At 37.3% G+C, this 20,579-nt stretch overlaps 1 protein-coding gene across 1 annotated transcript; it reads right to left on the bottom strand.

The window, feature by feature from the left end:
- Positions 1–3,358: 3,358 nt before the first annotated feature.
- LOC111877377 (uncharacterized protein At4g06744) lies at positions 3,359–4,911 on the bottom strand. Its single transcript, XM_023873910.3, has one exon. It carries the CDS (start codon positions 4,897–4,899, stop codon positions 3,547–3,549), a length of 1,353 nt encoding a protein of 450 aa, XP_023729678.2. The 5' UTR covers positions 4,900–4,911; the 3' UTR covers positions 3,359–3,546.
- Positions 4,912–20,579: the final 15,668 nt, after the last annotated feature.

Raw genomic sequence — 20,579 nt, 5'->3', positions numbered from 1 at the left:
TGTTATTTCTTGCACTGGGGACCAAAACACAATTACCAAATCAACATGCATTTATTGATGGCAAAATACATTGCTATTTTTAAACTAAGATAAAAAAAAAAAAAAACCAAAGTACATTGTTATTTCTTGCACCTGGAACAAAAAACCAATTACCATAGCTTTTACCAAATAATCACCACAAACCACAATTATCAAATCAACACGCATTTATTGAAATTAAATAATCTTGTTTTACCTAAGATGATTGTGATGACTGATGTGGTGGCTGCGATGGTTTTGCAATCGGCAGGATAACAAAAGGTTTTCGGTTGATGCCACTGATATGGCCACACCATTCATCTAATACTCTCTCGAAAGTTGCTCTTTGTTCAGCGGGTGTTAACACTCTTTCACCTTCTAGCCCTTACGTTTATCTAACACTCTTTCAATCGGTTTGTCATTATTCTATAAGAGCGCTCTTTCGAGCTTAATGTATTTTGCCTTTCCTCAGACTCTCTTGTGTGGCACAGCTACAAATATAATTAAAAAAAATATTAGAAACGGTATTTTATAATAACCTAATAAAAATAGTGAATAAAAATTTATAATAAGACATACAATCCTGCTCATGATGACCAACACCTCTACCGCTTGGGAAAGGTGGGCCCTCAGCTCCATCACCCCCATCATGGCCGGTCCTGAGAATGTAAACATCCTCAAATGCCCAGGACGAGTCAGAGAAAAATGGCCCCTATTGCTATTATAAATTTTTATTTTTAAATAAATGTGTGTGTGTGTATATATATATATATATATATATATATATATATATATATATATATATATAATAAAAAAGTTGGGCCCTGTGTACCTGCCCACTCCCCCCCCCCCCCCCTCTCAAAGCCCCCATGACCCCATGTCCACGGCCCATAATAGTAGCCATCGTGTACCAATATTTTAACTACATATTTTTTATGTGCATCATAGACATTTTTACTATAATCAAAATACACATGCTTTCACATACATATAGCACATATACACATGCATTCTTATAGAGACATTTATAAAAATATTAACATACATATACAAAATACATATAGATATTACACCAACTATACACATAATGGACAGAAATATACATTTTCACATAAATATACCACATATACACCAAATACACATACATTCACATATATTTACCAAATACATAATTGCATCCAACATTTATCCAGGATACATACTTTCACATACATATATAATAACATCCTACTTAAACAAAATACATATGTTTTCATCTATGTATTGTACACACATAGAGACAACAAATATAAATACTTTCACATATATACACAATTTATACACATATATGCCAAATTCGACATAATATATAAAACACACATATTTGCAATAAAATCTTGAAATTCATAGTAAACGGGACATGTGGTGGCCGGAATTTAAGAGATGGTGTAGTGGTGGTGGTGGTCCTCGATGGTGACACTACCCGACATTGACCAAGACAAAGAGACAAAAAGAAGAAGTTGAAATTGACAATTATTTTGCAATTAATCATAAGGTGGAGCTGGAAATCTATGTTACAAGAGAAAGAGAAAGAGAAATCAGAAATTAAAGCCTACCGTCACCGGAGATGCACAGGTTTTTGCTGGAGATTAATATTCCCCTTTGTTGGTAGTCTTAGAATGGGGAGTTCGCCTTCGTCAGAATCTCCTTTTTCGCTGAATCGATCGTTGAGGGATAGTAACGGGGAAGAAAAAAAATGAGAGCAGATGGAAGCGAAAGAAGCAGAAGGTGAAGAGCAAGCGTGGTTTTTTTTTAGTTATCTGCGAACACCAATACCGACGACACGTTTGCCGGCAACATTTAACCCTTTAGCGGTGACAAACATCAACAACGGCGACAATTGTGGAGGGAAGGTTATCGCGTCTTTTTTCCACCTTTAACGCCGACAATTTTAAGCCCGTATGGAATTTGTGCAAGTATGAACTCCGGTCGTTGGATTAAATCATCGATCGAATGATTGAGATTTACCATAATGTTTTAGTGCGGATTCGGTCCCAAAGCATTACCGTCGACGTTATTAACAGCAACTTAAGCTTGAGTTGCCGCTAAAAGTCGGTGTTGCCTCTAATAACGTCAGAGATAATTATCTTATTTCTTGTAGTGAGAACCAAGGCTATGTTGGCAAAATTGAATGCAGTAAAATGATTATTGCTTTTATTGATCATCTGCCGTGATGATGAATATAAGAGGGAAACAACTTATTTATAGCTAAGAGACAACAATTAAACCTACAAATCATGAAGAAAAATTCTTTTATTTACTTAAAATAAAGTCTTCAAGATTCCTAATGCTATATTTCCGCTTCAAATCAGGTCAGCAAACACGATTCTTCAGTGTGGATCAATTTCCAACAAGGAAGCTGTCCAACTTACTAATCTTCGACCGTAAGATATTCAACCATGTTAATTGTCTACAGCCAAGATGAAAGATCTTCTAACCTTTGAACCCATATAAAACTCTGAAATGCATATGCTTATTTCTTATGGAATCTTGAACGTATTTTTTCATCTCACGTCATGTAAAACTGTTAAAAACATATGTTTATTTCATATGGAATCTTGAACGTATTGTTTCATCTAACTTCGTTGAAGTCCCGATGACATAAAAATCACTCAATAAAAGCCTCACCACATAGCCGAAATGGAATGCCAAATATCAATTTTTTAGGCTCGAATAGAGGACCGTAGGCATTAATCACGCTCACGTCTTTATCGTTTCCAATCCACACTCCAATGATCAAGATGAATTCATGGAATTAAAGAGAAAGTTTTGATCCGCAAGAACATTGTTGGATCCCAAACACCCAACAGACCAGACCACCAGCTTTCCCTTTCGCTCCAACAAAGTTGAAATCAAAATTGAAGTTACCCCACAAAGACTTGATTCTCAAATCAATGAAGCTCTTTTTCTTGCTTTCTTGGATGGCCAATAAAGAAATACAATGAAGATTGCACAGCTCACGAATCCATTCTCTTTTCCTCTAAAACCCTAAACATTATCCTTACTTACTTTATATGTTTTTTAATTATTCGATCACAAGAGCTTCACGATAATTGCGCTCGGATTTTTTTGGAGCATTTCAAACACATTTTACAAATAATAAATATTTTAATTTTGTATGAGGATGAGTTCAATTAGCAATTTCTTCAAACTTTTTTCCTGGAATACGTGAATATTTTCTGAAATATTATTGTTTTGTTAATCATATATGATTCGCCCAAACTTATTGCTTATATTTTTACGTGTGCATAAACCTTTTTCAGTTGCATTATTCCTGATCATATAAAATTAAGACAACATATGATCACACATATATATCATTAAAACTTCACAGACTAATAATCATACTCAGCACACAAATCAGAAAATCAAATCAACCGTACTCCATGACGAACATTGCCAATTATTTTTACATAAATAATGATGCAAGAAACAGCAATAGTCGTTCATTTTCACCAATTTAGATCCCATCATACGCATCAAGATTAATTAATGCGGCGTAAGAGCACCATAACTTCTCCCTAGTGGAGCGGGCGCCGGCGCTGGAGTAGTTGACTCAACGTCGGAGGACTCCAATTCATTAGCAGAGTTCCCTCTGGTGCAAGGTACATAATGCATAGATTTTTCACGTCGACAAGTAGGAAGATTCGAGAAGAATTTAGCACAATCAGCCTGTGTTCTTTGATTTGGGAGACCCGAAATGCAGTTCATCTTGACATTAAGAACCCCGTTCTTGATCAGCTTCCGACACTGTGGCCCAACCTGAGTAAAATAATTATACGATGCTGTGAAATTATATAGCCCCGGCAAGCTGCACACGGCTTCCGGCACCTCGTTGTAGAACTTATTGTGAGCCAAGTTCAGAAGCTCCATTTTCTTTAAGCACTGGAACGAGTGTGGGATTGGGCCTGTTAGATTGTTGAATCCGACGTCGAACACTGTGGATTTTTTCAGAAGTCCGATCTCAAATGGCAAACAACCGTTCAACTTGTTGCTCAAGAAAAGAACCTCCCGTAGGGTATTGGCAGCTCTACCAATGCTCCTTGGGATTTCACCGACGAATTTGTTGTTGGCCAGGGTTAGATAAAGCGCCGGCGTAAAACCAAGGTACCTGGGGAGTGTTTGCCTGAAGTTGTTGTTGTTGATGAAGAGCAAGTCGAGTTGGAGAAGGAAAGCCTGCGGAGGAACTCCTCCAAGAAAAGTGTTGAACCTGAGGTCGAGGAATACTAACTTCTTGGCATGGAGGACTTCGTAGGGAAATTTACCGGAGAAATTGTTGTTACTAAGATCAAGCTCTAAAAAGTACCGGAGTTTGCTTATATCGGAGGGGATGATGCCGGTGAAGTTGTTAGAGTTTGCATGGAAGAAAGCAAGATCCTTTAAACCGATTAAGAGTTCGCTGACGGTTAGGTTAGGGCCATTGAAGTTGTTGTTGTTGAAGTTGACTCCGGCGACGGTGGTTTTGTTAAGATCCGGTACTACGTCACAAATGAACCCTTTGTAATCTCTGCATATGTTTTTTCCCACCCATGTTTTTGTATAGTTTTTGGGATCGTATGTCACCTTTTTCTTGAATGCTTGGATTACTTTATAGGCTTGTGCTAGTCGGTCGGTCTGGAAACCACCGGTGGCTAGTAGTGGTTCTGTCAATGGAGCACCACCACCACCAACTGCGATTGTCTGGAGTGTTTCTTCTGGAGCAACTTCGCCATTGATAGCAAAGAGATGAATCATTGTGATGCAAATGAAGAGTAGAAATGAACGAAGGTTGCCCATCTCTACTTGAAAGTTGGTGGAATCAAGATGATGAATTTGTTTACATAATAGAGTGACTGGCATCATCTTTATATAAACTCTATATTTTTATTTTCATCTCACGTGTTTCACGAGCGTATACTTTCTGTAAAAATGAATTACCAAGCCATAAAATAGCTAAACGGATAAACTAAACAAATTAAAGAACAAAGAAAGAGAGAATAATAAAAGCATGCAAGAGGTAAAGTCGAACTCGTTTAAAGTGAAGGCATCTTTAACTTTAACATTTTAATTATTGGTTCGTATATATTATTGGTTCGATGGCATTTCCGATTGTATGGTCGGATTTTCTTAATAAATTATCAGTTACCCTACAGCCGTCGATCTTTCCACATTTGCCATGCAGAGACAGTGGTAATGCACCGACGATGGGTTATAATCACAATCGGGTTCAGTCATACGTAAGTTGAGCACATTCATCCTAGTCTAAGGTTAATTATTGCTGTATACATATAATAGAGCAAAAATTATGGATGCATACATGTGGATGATGATCGATATATATGTTTCTTCTTTTTTTTTTTTTATTTTTTTTTTTTTTACATCGACCACAATTTTAAATATGTACACTTTTTTAACATTACCAAACACTCCCTATAATCATGGGAATATTTATTATGCTGCACGGAGTATGACGAGCTACCCTTCAAATTTCCCAGTGGAATGTAAATTTAGTGAAAAATGATCGAAATCTGTCACGAATCCGTTGACAATCAATCACAAAATCTAATAGATGTGAATTTGGTGTAAATTCGTCAATTTATTGACGATTTGTAACGGAAACTGCCTTGAGAAATGAATGTTTTCTAGCAACGCAACTCCTGAAAAATTAGTGCAACGCTGACTTTTCGTTCTGGATACGCCACGTGTATAATCCTTTTATGTTCTTGTCTTAAGATGCTAAAGTCCTGATAGTTTATCTTTTTTATACAATTATGTTTGGGACCCTAGCTTTCTTTGGTTAATCATTACACCTGATACGTACTTGTGAGCTGAATAAAATTATATGTTTAAAATACGATTAAGTAAAATTTCACTTACTTTAGAATTCATGTTGACATAAATAGTAATACATGTAAATAAAAGATTATGCTTTCCCTTTAGTTAGATTTCCATTCCTCATAGGAATATATACAAAGTACATTGGGCTCCATTGGTCTAACTACATAATACACATAATTGGGCTATACAAAATATGATAAATACAATACATACATATACACTAATATGACCCCCATAGTTTGAATGGGAAGTCGAGAGCATACGCTTGCATCTGAAACCCGTAAAAAGAGATGTTGGTAGCTTTTTGTTAAGTTGTATGCCTATTGAAGGGATGAAGGGACATAAAGAACATGGATTTGACCTATAGCAACTTTGTCATACACAAGCTGGATATATATCTCTATATGCTTGGTGCATTGATGTTAAACAAGATTGCACGATAGGTATACAACACTGACGTTATCATAGTAGACAATGGTTGCTTTGGCAAGATGTGAGTGAAGTTCTTGAAGAAGGTTGCGTAACCAACAAGTTTCGGGTATGGGATTGGCAACACCTCAGTATTCCGCCTTTGCACTCGAGCAGGAGCTTTTTTGTTGACAATTTGAAGACCAAGATAGGAGATTGTCTTATAAGAACATGCAATAACCTCTAGTAGATTGCCTAGTTGTGGGTAATTCCCCGAGTCTACATTAGAGTACCCAATGATGCCTGTTGAAGATGAGGGATGTATTTGGAGCCCATAATCAAGTGTACCATGAACATAACGAAGAATGTGCTTTAAAGAATGGAGATGTGGTTCCTGCAGATCATACATAAATAAACATATTTCTTGCACTACATATGACAAGTCTAGACAGGTAAATGTGAGATATTGAAGTCCACCCTCCAGACTGCGATACAAAGTAGGGTCTCAAAACTATAGATCCCATGGTGTCCATTTTGGACTGTGTATGAGCAAGGGTGAAACAAGGGTTGCATTTGGACATGTTGGCCCTATCAAGAAGTTCAAACACAGATGTGTATTGTGAAATAAAGATACCTTTATTGTCTTGAATAGCTGCAATACCCATAAAATATGATAAATCAGCCAGATCCTTCATCACAAGCTTAGAAGCCATAAGGGATATAATACGCTACAAAAGAGTTGTAGATGAGGTTGTGAGAAGATTTTCATTTACATATAGAAGTATATATGCTACATTACTGCCCCTGCAAAAAATAAACAATGAAGAGTCACAGTGCTATTCTTGAATCCAAGTTGTGTGATGTATGAGGCAAAACATTAAAACCAAGCATGAGGGGCATGTTTCAAACCATAGAGACATTTTTGTAGACAACACACATAATATGGATGATTTGGGCCTCTGAATCCCAGAGGCAGGTGCACGTAAACTGTCTCATTTAGGTGTTCGTGAAGAAAGGCATTCTTCACATCAAGCTAATGGATGGGCCAGATACGAGAGACAACAAGGCTCAAAATAGTGCGTATAGAGGCAGGTTTAACAACCGGGTTAAAAGTCTCATCATAATCAATCTCATGTCGTTGGCTTTTGCCATTAACAACTAAATGTGACTTATAGCACTTAGGAGATCCATTCGACTTGTATTTATTGCGATATAACCACATAGAACGCACCATATTAGCCCTGGGAAGACGTGAGACAAGCACCCAAGTACTATTAGTAATAAGAGCATTAAAATCATCCTTAATGGCAATGTTCCAATTGTTGGATTATGGTGTCTAATGCCAATACTAAATTGGTATATTTTTGTGAATAAAAGCAAAGTTATTTCCGGGTTGCCCTCATAACTACAAATAGTTAGGAATAATATTAGAAAAGAGAGTAAATGGTTTATTAATTTATAATATGATTAATAAATTAATTAGAAATTTACTAGAATTAACTTAGAATTACTTGGAAATTAATTTTGATTTAACCAGAATTAATTAGAGGTAGAAGGGTTGGATTGCAATTCTTCAATAGTTAAGCAAATGAGAGATTGTCGAATCCTCCTCATATGGACAATTTTGAGGCTCCTCCAGAAGGGTTCTGGAAGCCTCCTATGTTGTAGGGATATCTGATTAAATCTAATATTTTAGTATTCAATTTAGGGTTCAATCCAGATACCTGCCAGCTATAGATTGACCCCATAAAGGTATTATTTTCGACCACTCTATTCTTGAGAAAGTCGTAGCTGAAAATTTCATCCCTCTCATCTCTCTCTAAATTGTTCCTTAGTTTCCACGGTTTGGGTGTGAAGCATTAGAGACAACCATAATTTTGGTACTAGCTTTCTGAGGGCAGATATGAGGATTCAAAAGTGCTACATACAATTGTAACACTAAAGGTATGTGATACTAACTATGAATTTTGATGATATTTTGGGTTTATGATTGTCTCAATAGTATGTTTCTATAATGAGTAAAGACATAAATATCTAGGTTGCAGGGGCACATAATTAGATTTTACGATATTTCTGTTGTGCAATTAAGTTTAATGTAACTTAGAAAACCCATCAATGGTATCAGGGCCAATGGTTCTTTCTATTATATGTGCATAATTGAAATGGAATCAAAACAAAATGTTTAAAGTACACCCTTATATATAAGAGTTATAATAATATATGTATAAGATTAATAATTATGTCAGTCAAACCAAGGTTAGGCCTCATTCATGAAGTCATGATATAAGATAGGTATAAGGAAACGGCCTATAAAATGATCGTTGAATAGATGTCCTTTTCACCCACTGCTTCTTTTCGTGGTGGATTGTCATTAGCCAAAAGAGTTATGATAGGACCTTAATCATGTTAAAAGTAAAACATATAAGTACTAGAACATACCTTAAAATCCCACTATAGCAAATTACAAAGTCGAAATAATGGTACAAACTCGAGTTTATGATTTTTGATGGAGTGTATGTGGTTAACCAAAACGTCAATTTGAGATCACAAATGACATTGAATGTGTCACATGGGTTTGAATGGTTATTCACATATCGTTTATGATCCTCGGTATCCCAATCACAAAAGTGAGAGCATAGTTTGAGATTATACATGCCATTGATACGATTCAATGAATCTCAAAAGATCTATGAATTTCATATGAAATTGAAATTGGTAAAAGTCTTGCCTACCTAAAGTAGATTCACAATTTAATTACAACATCCATTTTCAAAGTTTGAATTGAAAATATGGATCATAGCCATAAATATTAAATTTGGGTTATAAATTAAGGAGTGGAATCAAAGAACTAAAACATTCTCTCTTATAATAGATGTCTAAAAAAGGGGATCTTCCTCCTCCTCCCAATCCTCCAAGTTCAAATTTCACTCTATTGTCGATTTATCCAAGGAAAAGCTCTATAGTCCAAACTACATAGATTAGATGCGCAACTTGAAGATGACTCTTTAGTATGAGAACAAAGTGTATATTCTCGGTACTCCTATTGTTGAGATCGACATGGAAACCGCTACTCCAAAAGAAACAATTGCATCATGATTGCTACTATGGCGCCAAATCTTCAAGATTTCTATGAGGACTATTGGCCATATGAAATGAATCTGGCTCTTAGTGAAATGTTTCACAATAAGGGCAAAACGCTACAATGTAATCAAAGATCTAATGGCATGTAAGCTAAAGGAAGGAGAATCTGTGTATTCATGAATATAAAATACAGAGATATGTGGAAAGATTATAGTAGCTAAATGTGAATGTTGACTAAGAATTAACCATTAATATGGTTCATAACTCTATACCTAGTTGTTATGATCAGGTCATTCTGACTTATCATTTGAACAACATATAAACGACATTGATTCAACTCCATAACTTATTACCAACAACTAAAGCAAGAATGAAGAAATATCATCCTCCTAGTGTTACAAGTGCTCCTGTCCTGGCCATTTATCAAGGAAAATGGAAGAAAAGGAAAGCCTTCGCCTAACCCAAGTGGAAAGGGAAAGCCCACATTAGATACTCTAGTGGTGCGTCAAAGGGGAAATGTAACTATGATGTCCCTCCTGTCAGTGATCCAAAAGAGGTCGTTTGCTTTTATTGTGGCCAAAAGGGGCATTGGAAGAGAAGCTGCCCAAAATACCATCAAGAGGTGAAAGAAGGAAAGTCCAAGGTATTTGGTTCTTCATCTGGTATGTACACTATCGAAATCAATAATACCAAAATTTCTACTTCTTTGGATCCTTGATACAGGAAGTGGTTTTCAAATTTTTTCTAATATGTAGGGTCTAAAAGAAAGTGGATAGTTCAAGAATGGGAAATTAAACCTGGTCATGGGTAATAGACATTCTTCTCTTGTTACTAGGATTGGAATTTATAAGCTCATGTTTGATAGTGGTGTTAGGATTGATTTAGTTGATCATCGTTATTCTTGTGATATGACTAGAATTATTTCATTCCATGCTTTATTTAGACAAGGATATCGTTGCACTTTTGATAATGACAATGGTTCTATTTTCATTTATAGGAATGATATTTTCATTTTCAAAGCTTTATCCTTGTAATGGTGTGTATGAAAATGTTGTGTGTGTTGAGAATGATGGAAATGATATGTATAAATTTTATTCTTCTATTGGTTTAGACAAAGCATTCTTATGGCATTGTGTCTTGGCCATATAAACAAGAAGTGCATCACGCAATTCTAAAAGGATGGAGTGTTAGAATCATTTTTCCTTAGGTTAGATGATGAATGCTAATCTTATTTGTTGGGCAATATGATCAAGTAACCTTTCACATAAATTTATGAAAGAGGTGAAGGCTTGTTAGAACTCATTCATACTGATGTGTGTGGGCCCTTCAAACATGCCACAAGGGATGCTAGTCGCTATTATATGATGTTTACAGATGATTTTAGTAGATATAGTTATATTTACTAAATCAAACATAAATCGGAAACCTTTTAAAAGTTCAAAGAGTTTAAGCAAGAAGTAGAGAATCAATTCGGCCAAAAAATAAATATGCTTCGATCCAATAGGGTGGAGAGTATCTTTGTATCAATTTCGATAACTATCTTAAGAAATATGGAATAGTTTCACAGCTGTCCCCTCCTAGAACACCACAACTAAATGATCTAGTTGAGATGAGAAATCGAACCTTGCTAGACATTGTTCATTCCATGATGAGTCGAGCTTTGTATCCTATATCATTCTAGGGGTATGCCTTAGAGACAGCCACCCATATCCTTAATCTTGTTCCTACCAAGAAACTATCCATAACACCTCAAGAGATGTGGAATGGGAAAGCTCCCTCACTCGCACATATCAAGGTCTAGGGTTGTGAGGCTCTCGTTAGGCGTGAGACTAAAGATAAACCGGAACTCAAAGCGGGAGGTGCATATTTAGTGGCTACCTACAAAAGTCCTTTGGATACTTGATCTATAAGCCAAGTGAGAATGTACTCTTTGTAGCTCGAAAGGGAGTCTTTGTGAGAGAGAGATCATATTCAAAGAGGACAGTGGGAGTGCAATTGATCTTGAAGAAATTCAAGCGTTAACCAAAGAGACAACTTTTGATGACTCTAGCACTCAACCTGAGGGTTAAAGACTTGTTGTACCCATTGACAATTCGTTACCTCTTCATCATTCTAGTTGATTGTGATTTCCTCAAATTTTCATAACCAATTAAAACTTTTTCTCTACGCTTTGACGTATTGAGTTGCGGAAAATCCCAGTTAAATAAAATATTTTGAGATAACAAAGTTATTTCGTTATATATTAAAAACTTTGAGGATGTCATCGTTCATATCCAAAAATAAATTACAATGTAAACATTAAAAGGTCCTAAAATATTAAAAAACGCAAATATCTTTATTTCACATGGCATCCTAATTAGACGTCGGCAACCTTACATCCGCTGCCTGTAACGCTCATAAAATAAGTGTGTCAGGTGTGGGAAACCGGGTGAGATGTTAGGGTTTTCAAGCGCATAATATATTAATGATAATATATAATAACATTCATGCAACAAAAATTTATAGGTATAATCTAAGATAAGGCCACCTACTCGGCCCAATCGATTCTAGCAAATCCTAAAGCAACGATTATCTGGAGGAATCACCCTACCTGATAAACCGTTTGAGTATTTTATTGACAACACAACTAGGGGAGTCCATGGTCATTGTAATTCATATAAAGGCGACCAATGTTTAGAGCTATTGATAAATATGTTATCCCATTTTATCTACGACTGTGGGTTATAAGTCCACACTAGCAACGTAATTCACTAGACCATTTAGAATAGTCAAATGTTTTTATCTACTATGGTCAATGACCCAGACATACTTGCCAGTTGTCTTATCTAGACCCACCATTTTTTGTCATCCAGAAAAGAGGAGGAATACAAAACTCCGCTTTGATCTTACACTCTACCTCATAATGATATCTAATTAATATCCAACTTATTGGGAAATAAAAACCTTTTACAAGTCTTATTATAACTAATCCAGACTTATACTAAAGGCAAATCTATGTCTCATATAGTTCCTAATATGCAGTGCTATTATAGTTATATAAATAACACATAATATAGATAATACATATAACACATAATTTTCCTAATTGATAAATACTTTTATCGAAATTATGTGCTCGGTAGTAACTATGCACTCACTTGAGAAAAGTAGGTGACTCGAGGTTAGGGCAATGCTTCGCCTTAAAACTTCTCAAAGACCTAAACATATAAAGCACTAAATCTTAGTCTAGTTATATAATTCTGGCGACTATATAATGATAGTCTAAATTCCTTAATAATCCCAATGTCTACATCAAGATCTATCAACTAAGGAATAACCAAGTAGGATCATATCATAGGTAGGGTCCGTTTGGTATACAGAGTATACTATTTGGAAATCACACTTTAAACACCTCATTAAATCCAACCTAAACATCACTCCCATAAGTAGATCAATTTGTATAACGACATTGGAATCACTGATAAATCTTAATTATAGGTTTATAATAACGACTATGACCATAATTATAAGTTACACTAAAAGCAGAGTAAGTGTAGCTAGTATTCTAATAAAAATTGGGAATTATGCGGGCAGAACTCTGACTCGAGAGCTTCTATTCTCTGGCTATCTAACACCGTAGGGCCTCGCTAAAGTAACCAGAACTAGGGAGTAAAAGGGACGAGAGGTACAAATAAATTCCAAAGAGAACTAAAGAAATAGGGTGAGGGATATGAAGAAAAATCGCAGGTTTATATAGGGGAATCGGAGGGCTTGCGCGCAAGTCAATTGCGCGTCGTGCACTCGGTTGGAAGGGGTGACGTGGTGACTTCGAACTGGTGACACATGCCATGATCTTGGTGGACTGTCAGGGCGCACCGCGCCGTTGGTCGGCACGTGTGGCTGCGGGCAGAAAATTTTGATTTCTTATAAAATTCATATCTTCTCCTTACAAGCTCTATTTTTGACGTTATTTATATCCACGCATAGATATCGACGAGATATACAACTTTACTTTAGACTACGTCGGTTAATTCTCATTTTATTTTAAAAGCTATATTTTTAACATGCTTAGTCTGATAAAGTCCGTATAAAAATCTTAACATTCTCATACGATATCCATTCTCGACTGTATTTATCTCTTCGGATAGGTATTAATGAGATATGGTACTCTTGTTTAGATTATTTTTCCTAAAAATAGAAAATTTTCAATTTCGATTTCTGAGCCATATGTTGCTACGCTAAACTTTGAAAAATCATAACTTCCTCTCACGAAGTCAGCCATAAAGTTCTTTATATGCACGAGTTCACTTTTTCGATTACTATGACGATTTTTAGATTATTTATCATAAATAATATTTTATTTTTAATTTATATTTTATCCCTATTTATTACATTTTAACACAAGAATTTATATAGATATCATGTACTCCTAATATCTATAGAATTCACACACACACACACACACACACACACACACACACATATATATATATATATATATATATATATATATATATATATATATATATATATATATATATATATATATATGAATAATTTACTTTTATTTATTCTCCAAAATTTACAATAGTTAACGAGCAAAGTTACAGATTTGATAGCTACACCAAGCAGAAAATGCAGGCGTTAAAATTCTCTCCCCTTAGGATGATTCCATCCCATAATCATGCATTTGCAAACAGATGTGAATAGCGAATCTTCATGTCGCTCTCTTTTTCCTAGGTGAGGTTTGTCCATACCAAATGTATCCATCGCACTAGCACTAAGTCAATCATCTTATGTCGTAACGTCTTGGTATTACTGTCAACGATTGCTTTAGGCTCTTGGATAAGCCTTTTATCATCATTAATCCTTAGTTCTGAAAGCGGGATCATATCGGGCTCTCTGTCCTTGTACTTCCTTAAATAACAAACATTAAAGGTATTATGGATACCTTCCAGTTCAGGTGCTAATTCAAGCTTGTATTTCCATATCTTCTTAAATACTTTGAATGGTCCAATAAAATGAGGACTCAATTTCCCACATTTTCCAAATCGAATAAGTCCCTTCCATGGATAGAATTTAAGTAGCACTCGATCGCTGACCTCAAACGTTACAGGTCATCGCTTCTTATGTGCATAACTCTTCAGACGACATTGAGCAGCTAGCATTCTTTCTCGGATGATTTTTAGTTTGTTAGTGGTCCGTTGAACCATCTTATGATCTGAAAATTGTTTCTCTCCTGCTTCTAACCAATAAGATGGTGTATGTTACTTCCTTCTGTAGAATGCTTCGTAAGGGCGCATCTTGATGCTTGAATGATAACTATTGTTGTAGACGCATTCTGGTAATGGTAGGTGATCATCCCAGCTACCAACTTCTCTGTAGACCAATTTTCTTGTGCAGCTACAAAATGCGCACTATTTTTCAATCGGTCTACTATAACAAAATAATGTCATGCCCCTTCTTTTTCTTTAGCAACTTAGTTATGAAATCCATGGTAATGTCATCATAATTACCCATGGGTGCGGGTAGAGGTTCCAAGTCTCCATGTGGCATCTGATGTTACGCTTTTACTCTTGCACACATCACACATTCTACAACGTAAGTTGCAACATTGACCTTCATATTCAGCCACCAATAATAGGGTTTTTGTAACATCCCGGTGTTGAGGTACTTCTAAATTCATTCCTATAATTCTATTTCATGTCAAATTGGTCCCTATGTCCAAGAAATATGCTTTGAAGCAGGAGGAGTACGCCAAGCATACATGTGTGTACGTTGAGCGTACTAGGGTGCACCATAGTATGTTGGGCATACATTTATGTACATTGGGCGTACTAATGTAAGGAGAAATCCCAAATTTTTAAGGTTTGGGTGGTATTTAAGCAACATTATGGTTCATTTCACCCCACCTTTTCATCCTCCATATCCTTTGAGACATTTTAGCAAACCCTTGACCCCTTAGTGTGTGTTTTGTGCTTAAGAGTGTGTTTTTGTGTGTTAAACGAAGAAGAAGTTGCATAAAGGAGCCTTGAATTGGAAGCAAGCTTGTGGATCTGGGATCTTAGCCTTCTTGAGAAGCTCCAGAAGTTATAAAGTCTATACCTCAATATCTTGGTTGATAGATCCCATTTTTAGGTGTTTTATGTTGTTTTTCTTACCCCAAAGGTCCCATATTGTGTATGGTTGGTTATTGTCATTTTGAGTTGTCCTTCCAAACCCTAGGAAAGGTCCTAAGCTATAAAAATGAGGTCCCAATTGCTTGAATTGTTTCATGTATCTTGTAGAAGGTCTTAATGGATTAAAACCATGTGTTAAGCACCATGTGGACTTGTAAAGTCATAAAGTTGGAAACTTTTTGATTCTAGGGTGCATTTGGATCGTAGATCTGAAGTATGGGCTTGAGTGCTTAAGCCATTAAGCACTTAATGAAGTTTTTTGGGTTGCGATGTTACGCACTGTGTAGATAGGAGTATACCCTACGTACTCGGTCAACCACGCCAATGGAGGTCTTCTGAGAGGCTTCGCGTACACTAAGCTTACCTCCATAGTACGCCCCGCGTACTCGCATGGGTCAGCCTTGTTGAGTTAACTAGGTTAAGTTGACTCGATTGACTTAGTGGTTTTGACCAAGTTTGACCAACTTGATCTTGAGACAATTTTGGTTATTATGGGATTTTAATGGAATTAATCATTTGCTAGAAATAGGTATCATTTAGAGAGCTGTGATTCAGAGTCAAACCTCATCGGTTATGTTCAGTTTGCGAGGTGAGTTTTCCTCACTGTACTTTCGAGTTGAAGGCACCAACGTCGGCCCCTTTGGATTGTTATCCTAGTTTATCGCATGCTTGTATGTTGTAGTGATCTGTTAGATATGTGTCCTGGTATATATGATGATGCTACGCCTAGTGATCTGTTAGATCTGTAGGACTGTCTATATATGTTAGCTAGGGTTTGATATGGTATATGTTGATATATGATGGTATGTTGGGTTGAGGCGATCCTTCTATGTGCTCGAGGCTAAGAGACCTAGGGTGTCCCAGATAGACTGTAGTCCGTTGGGGCGTACCATTCAGGCCGAAGGCCCAAAGAACATTCCAGAAAGGCTGAAGGCCCAATGAGGCGTACCAGTCATGCTGAAGGTTCTATGAGCGTTCCAGATAGACTGTAGGCCAGTGGGACGTTCCAGTCAGACTGAAGCGTCTACATGCATGTTGTTTGCTATTATTAATATGATTATGAGTTGTGTTGGTACTTTGGGGGAACTCACTATGCTTTGGGCTTAAAGTTTTGGATTATGTTTCAGGTACCTAAGATGATAACGGGAAGGCAAAGGCGTGATCGTGCACCTCCTCATGTTTTGATTTATGATTTTTGAAAAACTCTGATATTAAACCTGTTTTGAAAACTAAATTGTAAACAATAATGATTTGTGGGTTGGTTTTAAAAGTTCAAATTTCTCTTGAATTTTATGGATATTACAAGTTGGTATCAAATCCTTGGTTTGAGTTAATTGGAGGAACACGCATGTGAATCCTGTCTCAAACTAAGGAAAAAGATTTTAAAACAATTTTCAAATAGTTATCAAAATAATCAAGGAGGATGCAAGGTGTACGATCAGCCGGAGTCAGTAAGTAGACCCCAAATTACCACACAGTTAATTGAGATTATGTTATGATATGTTAGAACAACATTCTAGTAACAGGAAAAGGATCTTCAGGAACTGTATGATAGAATTTCCTGATATATGATGCCTTATCTCTTATAAAATAATTGATTGATTGTTGTATGACTCTTTCGCGTGTGAACTGACTATTGAGTGAATACGCTAAGTCACATGCTACATGGGTTAAACGATCTTAGGGTAAGGGATTTGGTCTTGTTGCGCAGATCTTGTCTAAGTCCAACCATTGTAGGATTGAATCTATTAGTCTAATATTGTTTAATTTGAGAGGCAAGTGATTGTATTCATGTGATAGTTATCTAGCACTAATAGAGGTTCGTATAGCACATTTTGGTAAGGGTAAGATGTGTGGGGTCAGCCGGCCATTCACATTATGTTTAGCATTCCTCTAGGAAGTGAGGATAGAGTGTGTGAGTATGCTAGTGTGCAGGTATTGGTAGGGTTGTTGTGATGATCCTCTAAGACCAATACGGGTAGGTGTGGAAGGTAGTATGGGCCCGTACTAGTGAAAGCACAAGACTCGTACACATTGCAAGGAAGTCACAACCCCTAGGGCTTGTTGGGAGTTGGCTATCTTGTATGATATGCATTTCATATGATAATTCTCTTGTTTTTGTTAAGTATGGTGATGACAAGATGATTGGAGGCGGGATCCGGATCAGGATTAGGAGCTAGTGGCCAGGATAGGCCGGTGTTGTCCGTTGATCAGATGCGGGAGAGGATTACTTTAGAGGTTTTTCAGATTTTTCAATAATAATTTTCCAGTGTTGTAGATCGGATCACTGACAGGGTTGTTTCTAGGCTCGAGGAGCAAACTGCAGCTTTGTAGTCCATGGAAGGTACTGCTAATGAGATGGTTATCGGAAGAGATCTAGTTATGGGGAAACAACTAAGGAAGAGGAAGAAGGCTCTCTCAGTAGAGGACAAGGAGACTGAGTTTGTTGGCCTGGGTACTAGGAGTTAGGAGAATCATAAGGTGTGTGGCAAGTGTGGGGGAACTCACAGATTTTCTTGTCACAAGTTCAAGTGTTACCAGTGTGGGGAAAGAGGGGATATGCAATGGGATTGTAAGAAGGGTCATATATGCTTTCACTGTCACCAGCCAGGTCATTTCCGGTCCAATTTTCCTGCTTTGGGGGAGGAGGGAGTCCAGGTTCCAACGCTTATCGTTCCTCGAGAAGTCATGGTCGAGCCACAAGAAATCTCGGGTGTGTAATTTGAACCCCAATTATGTAATGATATTATCGTTAAATTGTTCTTAACCGGTGTTGTATCTGCCTTAGAATCTTTTTGGGTATGGTAAGTGGTGTCTTCAGGTTAGTTCTCTAGTTTTCTTGATTTATGTATTTTGTATCTTCATATACCATTTCACGTGCCAAGAGTCATCGGTGGGTCGTATCTTGTTAAGCGAGATTCAGTTGTTCAGTGGAATGTTCCGGTTCCTTTGGTGGATCCAGTTCAGGGTATGGGTTGGAAGATTTAGGGTCAAAGTAACTGGAATCGTTTAACAGTGAAGTTGGAGTTCGGACGTGATACAATTCGTTCAAATAGGACCGTCAGTTGTCCAGGAGAGAACCCTTAGGATCATTCACTATCGTTGCTACGAAAGGAGCGATAGCAAGGAGACAGTGGTGCCAGTTGCATGAGTAGTTAGGTCATTGGAAGAACCATGGAAAAATTTTGTTATCAAGGGATGGTAGATGGATAAAATCCAAAGATTCATTTGAGGATGAGTAGTTAGGGTAAAGAGTCATGAGTTCAGAGAAAGGGATTATGGTTTTAGTCGCTAGCAAAAAGGACTTAAGGATTTGGTGTGGTATCATGAGAAGCGACTGAGATTATCGGACTTACTAGGATTTCTGGGAGTATTCTTCAGGAATTCAGGAGTTGGAAAATCATCGAGAACGGCTAGTAATGGAATGCTATTATTGGTAAATGCATGTCATAGTTGGTTCGTGAGGATAATATGGATTGGGAATCCAACAAATATTGTGAGATGGGAGAGCCTCGGCGAATCCAAGTTTGGGAGAATCAATCAGAATCTTTGGGAGTTGACTCGGGGATGGAACTCGGGTAAGTTTCACATCCTAATCAAGAGGGAAGCGAAATAAGAGGCTGGTTGGATTGAAGTTGTGTAATTGGGAGTTCAGGAAACTTCTAACAGTTGGTCGGTGTTTCCACTATGATGTATAGCAAGCATGTGGATGGATTCCAAGTTGAGATTTGTGTTAAAACCTCGCTGTGTATTATGGTTTAGCGAAGGCTTTGGGGGATTCAAAGCATGACCTGACATGTTTGGTATTCCAACCCGGTGGTTGATTGGACCAAACATGCTTATGATACAAGGGTATTCCAGCCCGAGGCTGATTGGCTCAGACATGAGTGTTTGTGCATTTGATTTGTTTGCATGGTATATGGTGAGACTGGACTACTTTGTGTGTCAGTCAACATACCATGGGTGGTAATCTTGGGTAGTTAAAAGTGTTGTAAGACTGCAACGGGGTCGTATCATTCACCAGGTTAAGGTAGACCATTATTGAGGTGATCATGAGTATACAGGGGGATCAGTTCGTGCCTTGGGTACACCGAACAGTATTGTTGGTTATCGTTTCCCTGTTTTAGGTTAAGGACCATTGGGGTCTGAGGCAGACTCGGGCCTGTGTAGACCTAGTTGGGTGAGACTTGTGGGCGAGGCCCGTGTGCATATGAAAATACAGGTGGGATCTTGTAGAGGCTGTTTGGTCAAAGTAATGGATATTGGTTTATTAGGAAGGGTTATGTGGACAGTGAGTGGCGCAGAGGGATGCTTAGGCTATGGTAGCCTAGTCTTTTCAACCCTTAGGAACCCGGTGGCTAGCCCAGGTGTGAGACTAGCATTATCAGCGGTGGATGGGCAGCTTTATATCTATGTTTACTGAAGGGTTTTTAGGAATCATAAGATTTTGGGAAATACAAGTATAGATGTACCAAGCTGGCTCTTGGGGGAAACTCGCTTTGGGAAATCGCGAGTGTGGTATGCGAGGTCTTTGTTTTGGTAAGAATTGAATGAAGGAATATGAATGCCAAAAGTATCCATGGAATGGTTCAAGGTTAAAGGATGGTTTAAGTTTAGATGGCATATCAGGTTCTTGTGATTATATTTTGATTGGTTCTCTCTGTGTGGGGCTCGGAATTTTCAACAGTAGTATATGGTTCAATAGATAAAGGAAGTGGTGTCTTGTTGAGCACTAGAAGGTTACCTCTCACTTTGTCTCACATTGTTCATTATATCCATGGGATTTGTTATCATCAGGATGAGCCTTTTCTCAAGGGAATATATGTTCTTTCTATCAAGTGGAAAGTTTCGGACATCAGCATGTGGGTTGCAATTATGTTTTCTAGTGGGAACCTCACCTAATGAGAAGTTGAGTAGTAAATTTGGAAGACAAGTGGAATGAAATTATCAATGGTCCAGTATGGGCGATCTACCAGGAAATCATACCGAATTAAGGCTTCAGATTTCAGAACTATGTCGACGGACACCGATCCAAGTTGAGCTACAGGTCGATGTTAT

The sequence above is a fragment of the Lactuca sativa genome, chromosome 5 (genome assembly GCF_002870075.4).
Source record: "Lactuca sativa cultivar Salinas chromosome 5, Lsat_Salinas_v11, whole genome shotgun sequence".
NCBI classification, from domain to species: domain Eukaryota; kingdom Viridiplantae; phylum Streptophyta; class Magnoliopsida; order Asterales; family Asteraceae; genus Lactuca; species Lactuca sativa.
This window is presented reverse-complemented; position numbering and strand designations above follow the sequence as displayed.

Bases quoted from the DNA above. Each gene is read 5' to 3' on its own strand.
- LOC111877377 (XM_023873910.3), bottom strand. From the start codon at position 4,899: ATGATGCCAGTCACTCTATTATGTAAACAAATTCATCATCTTGATTCC.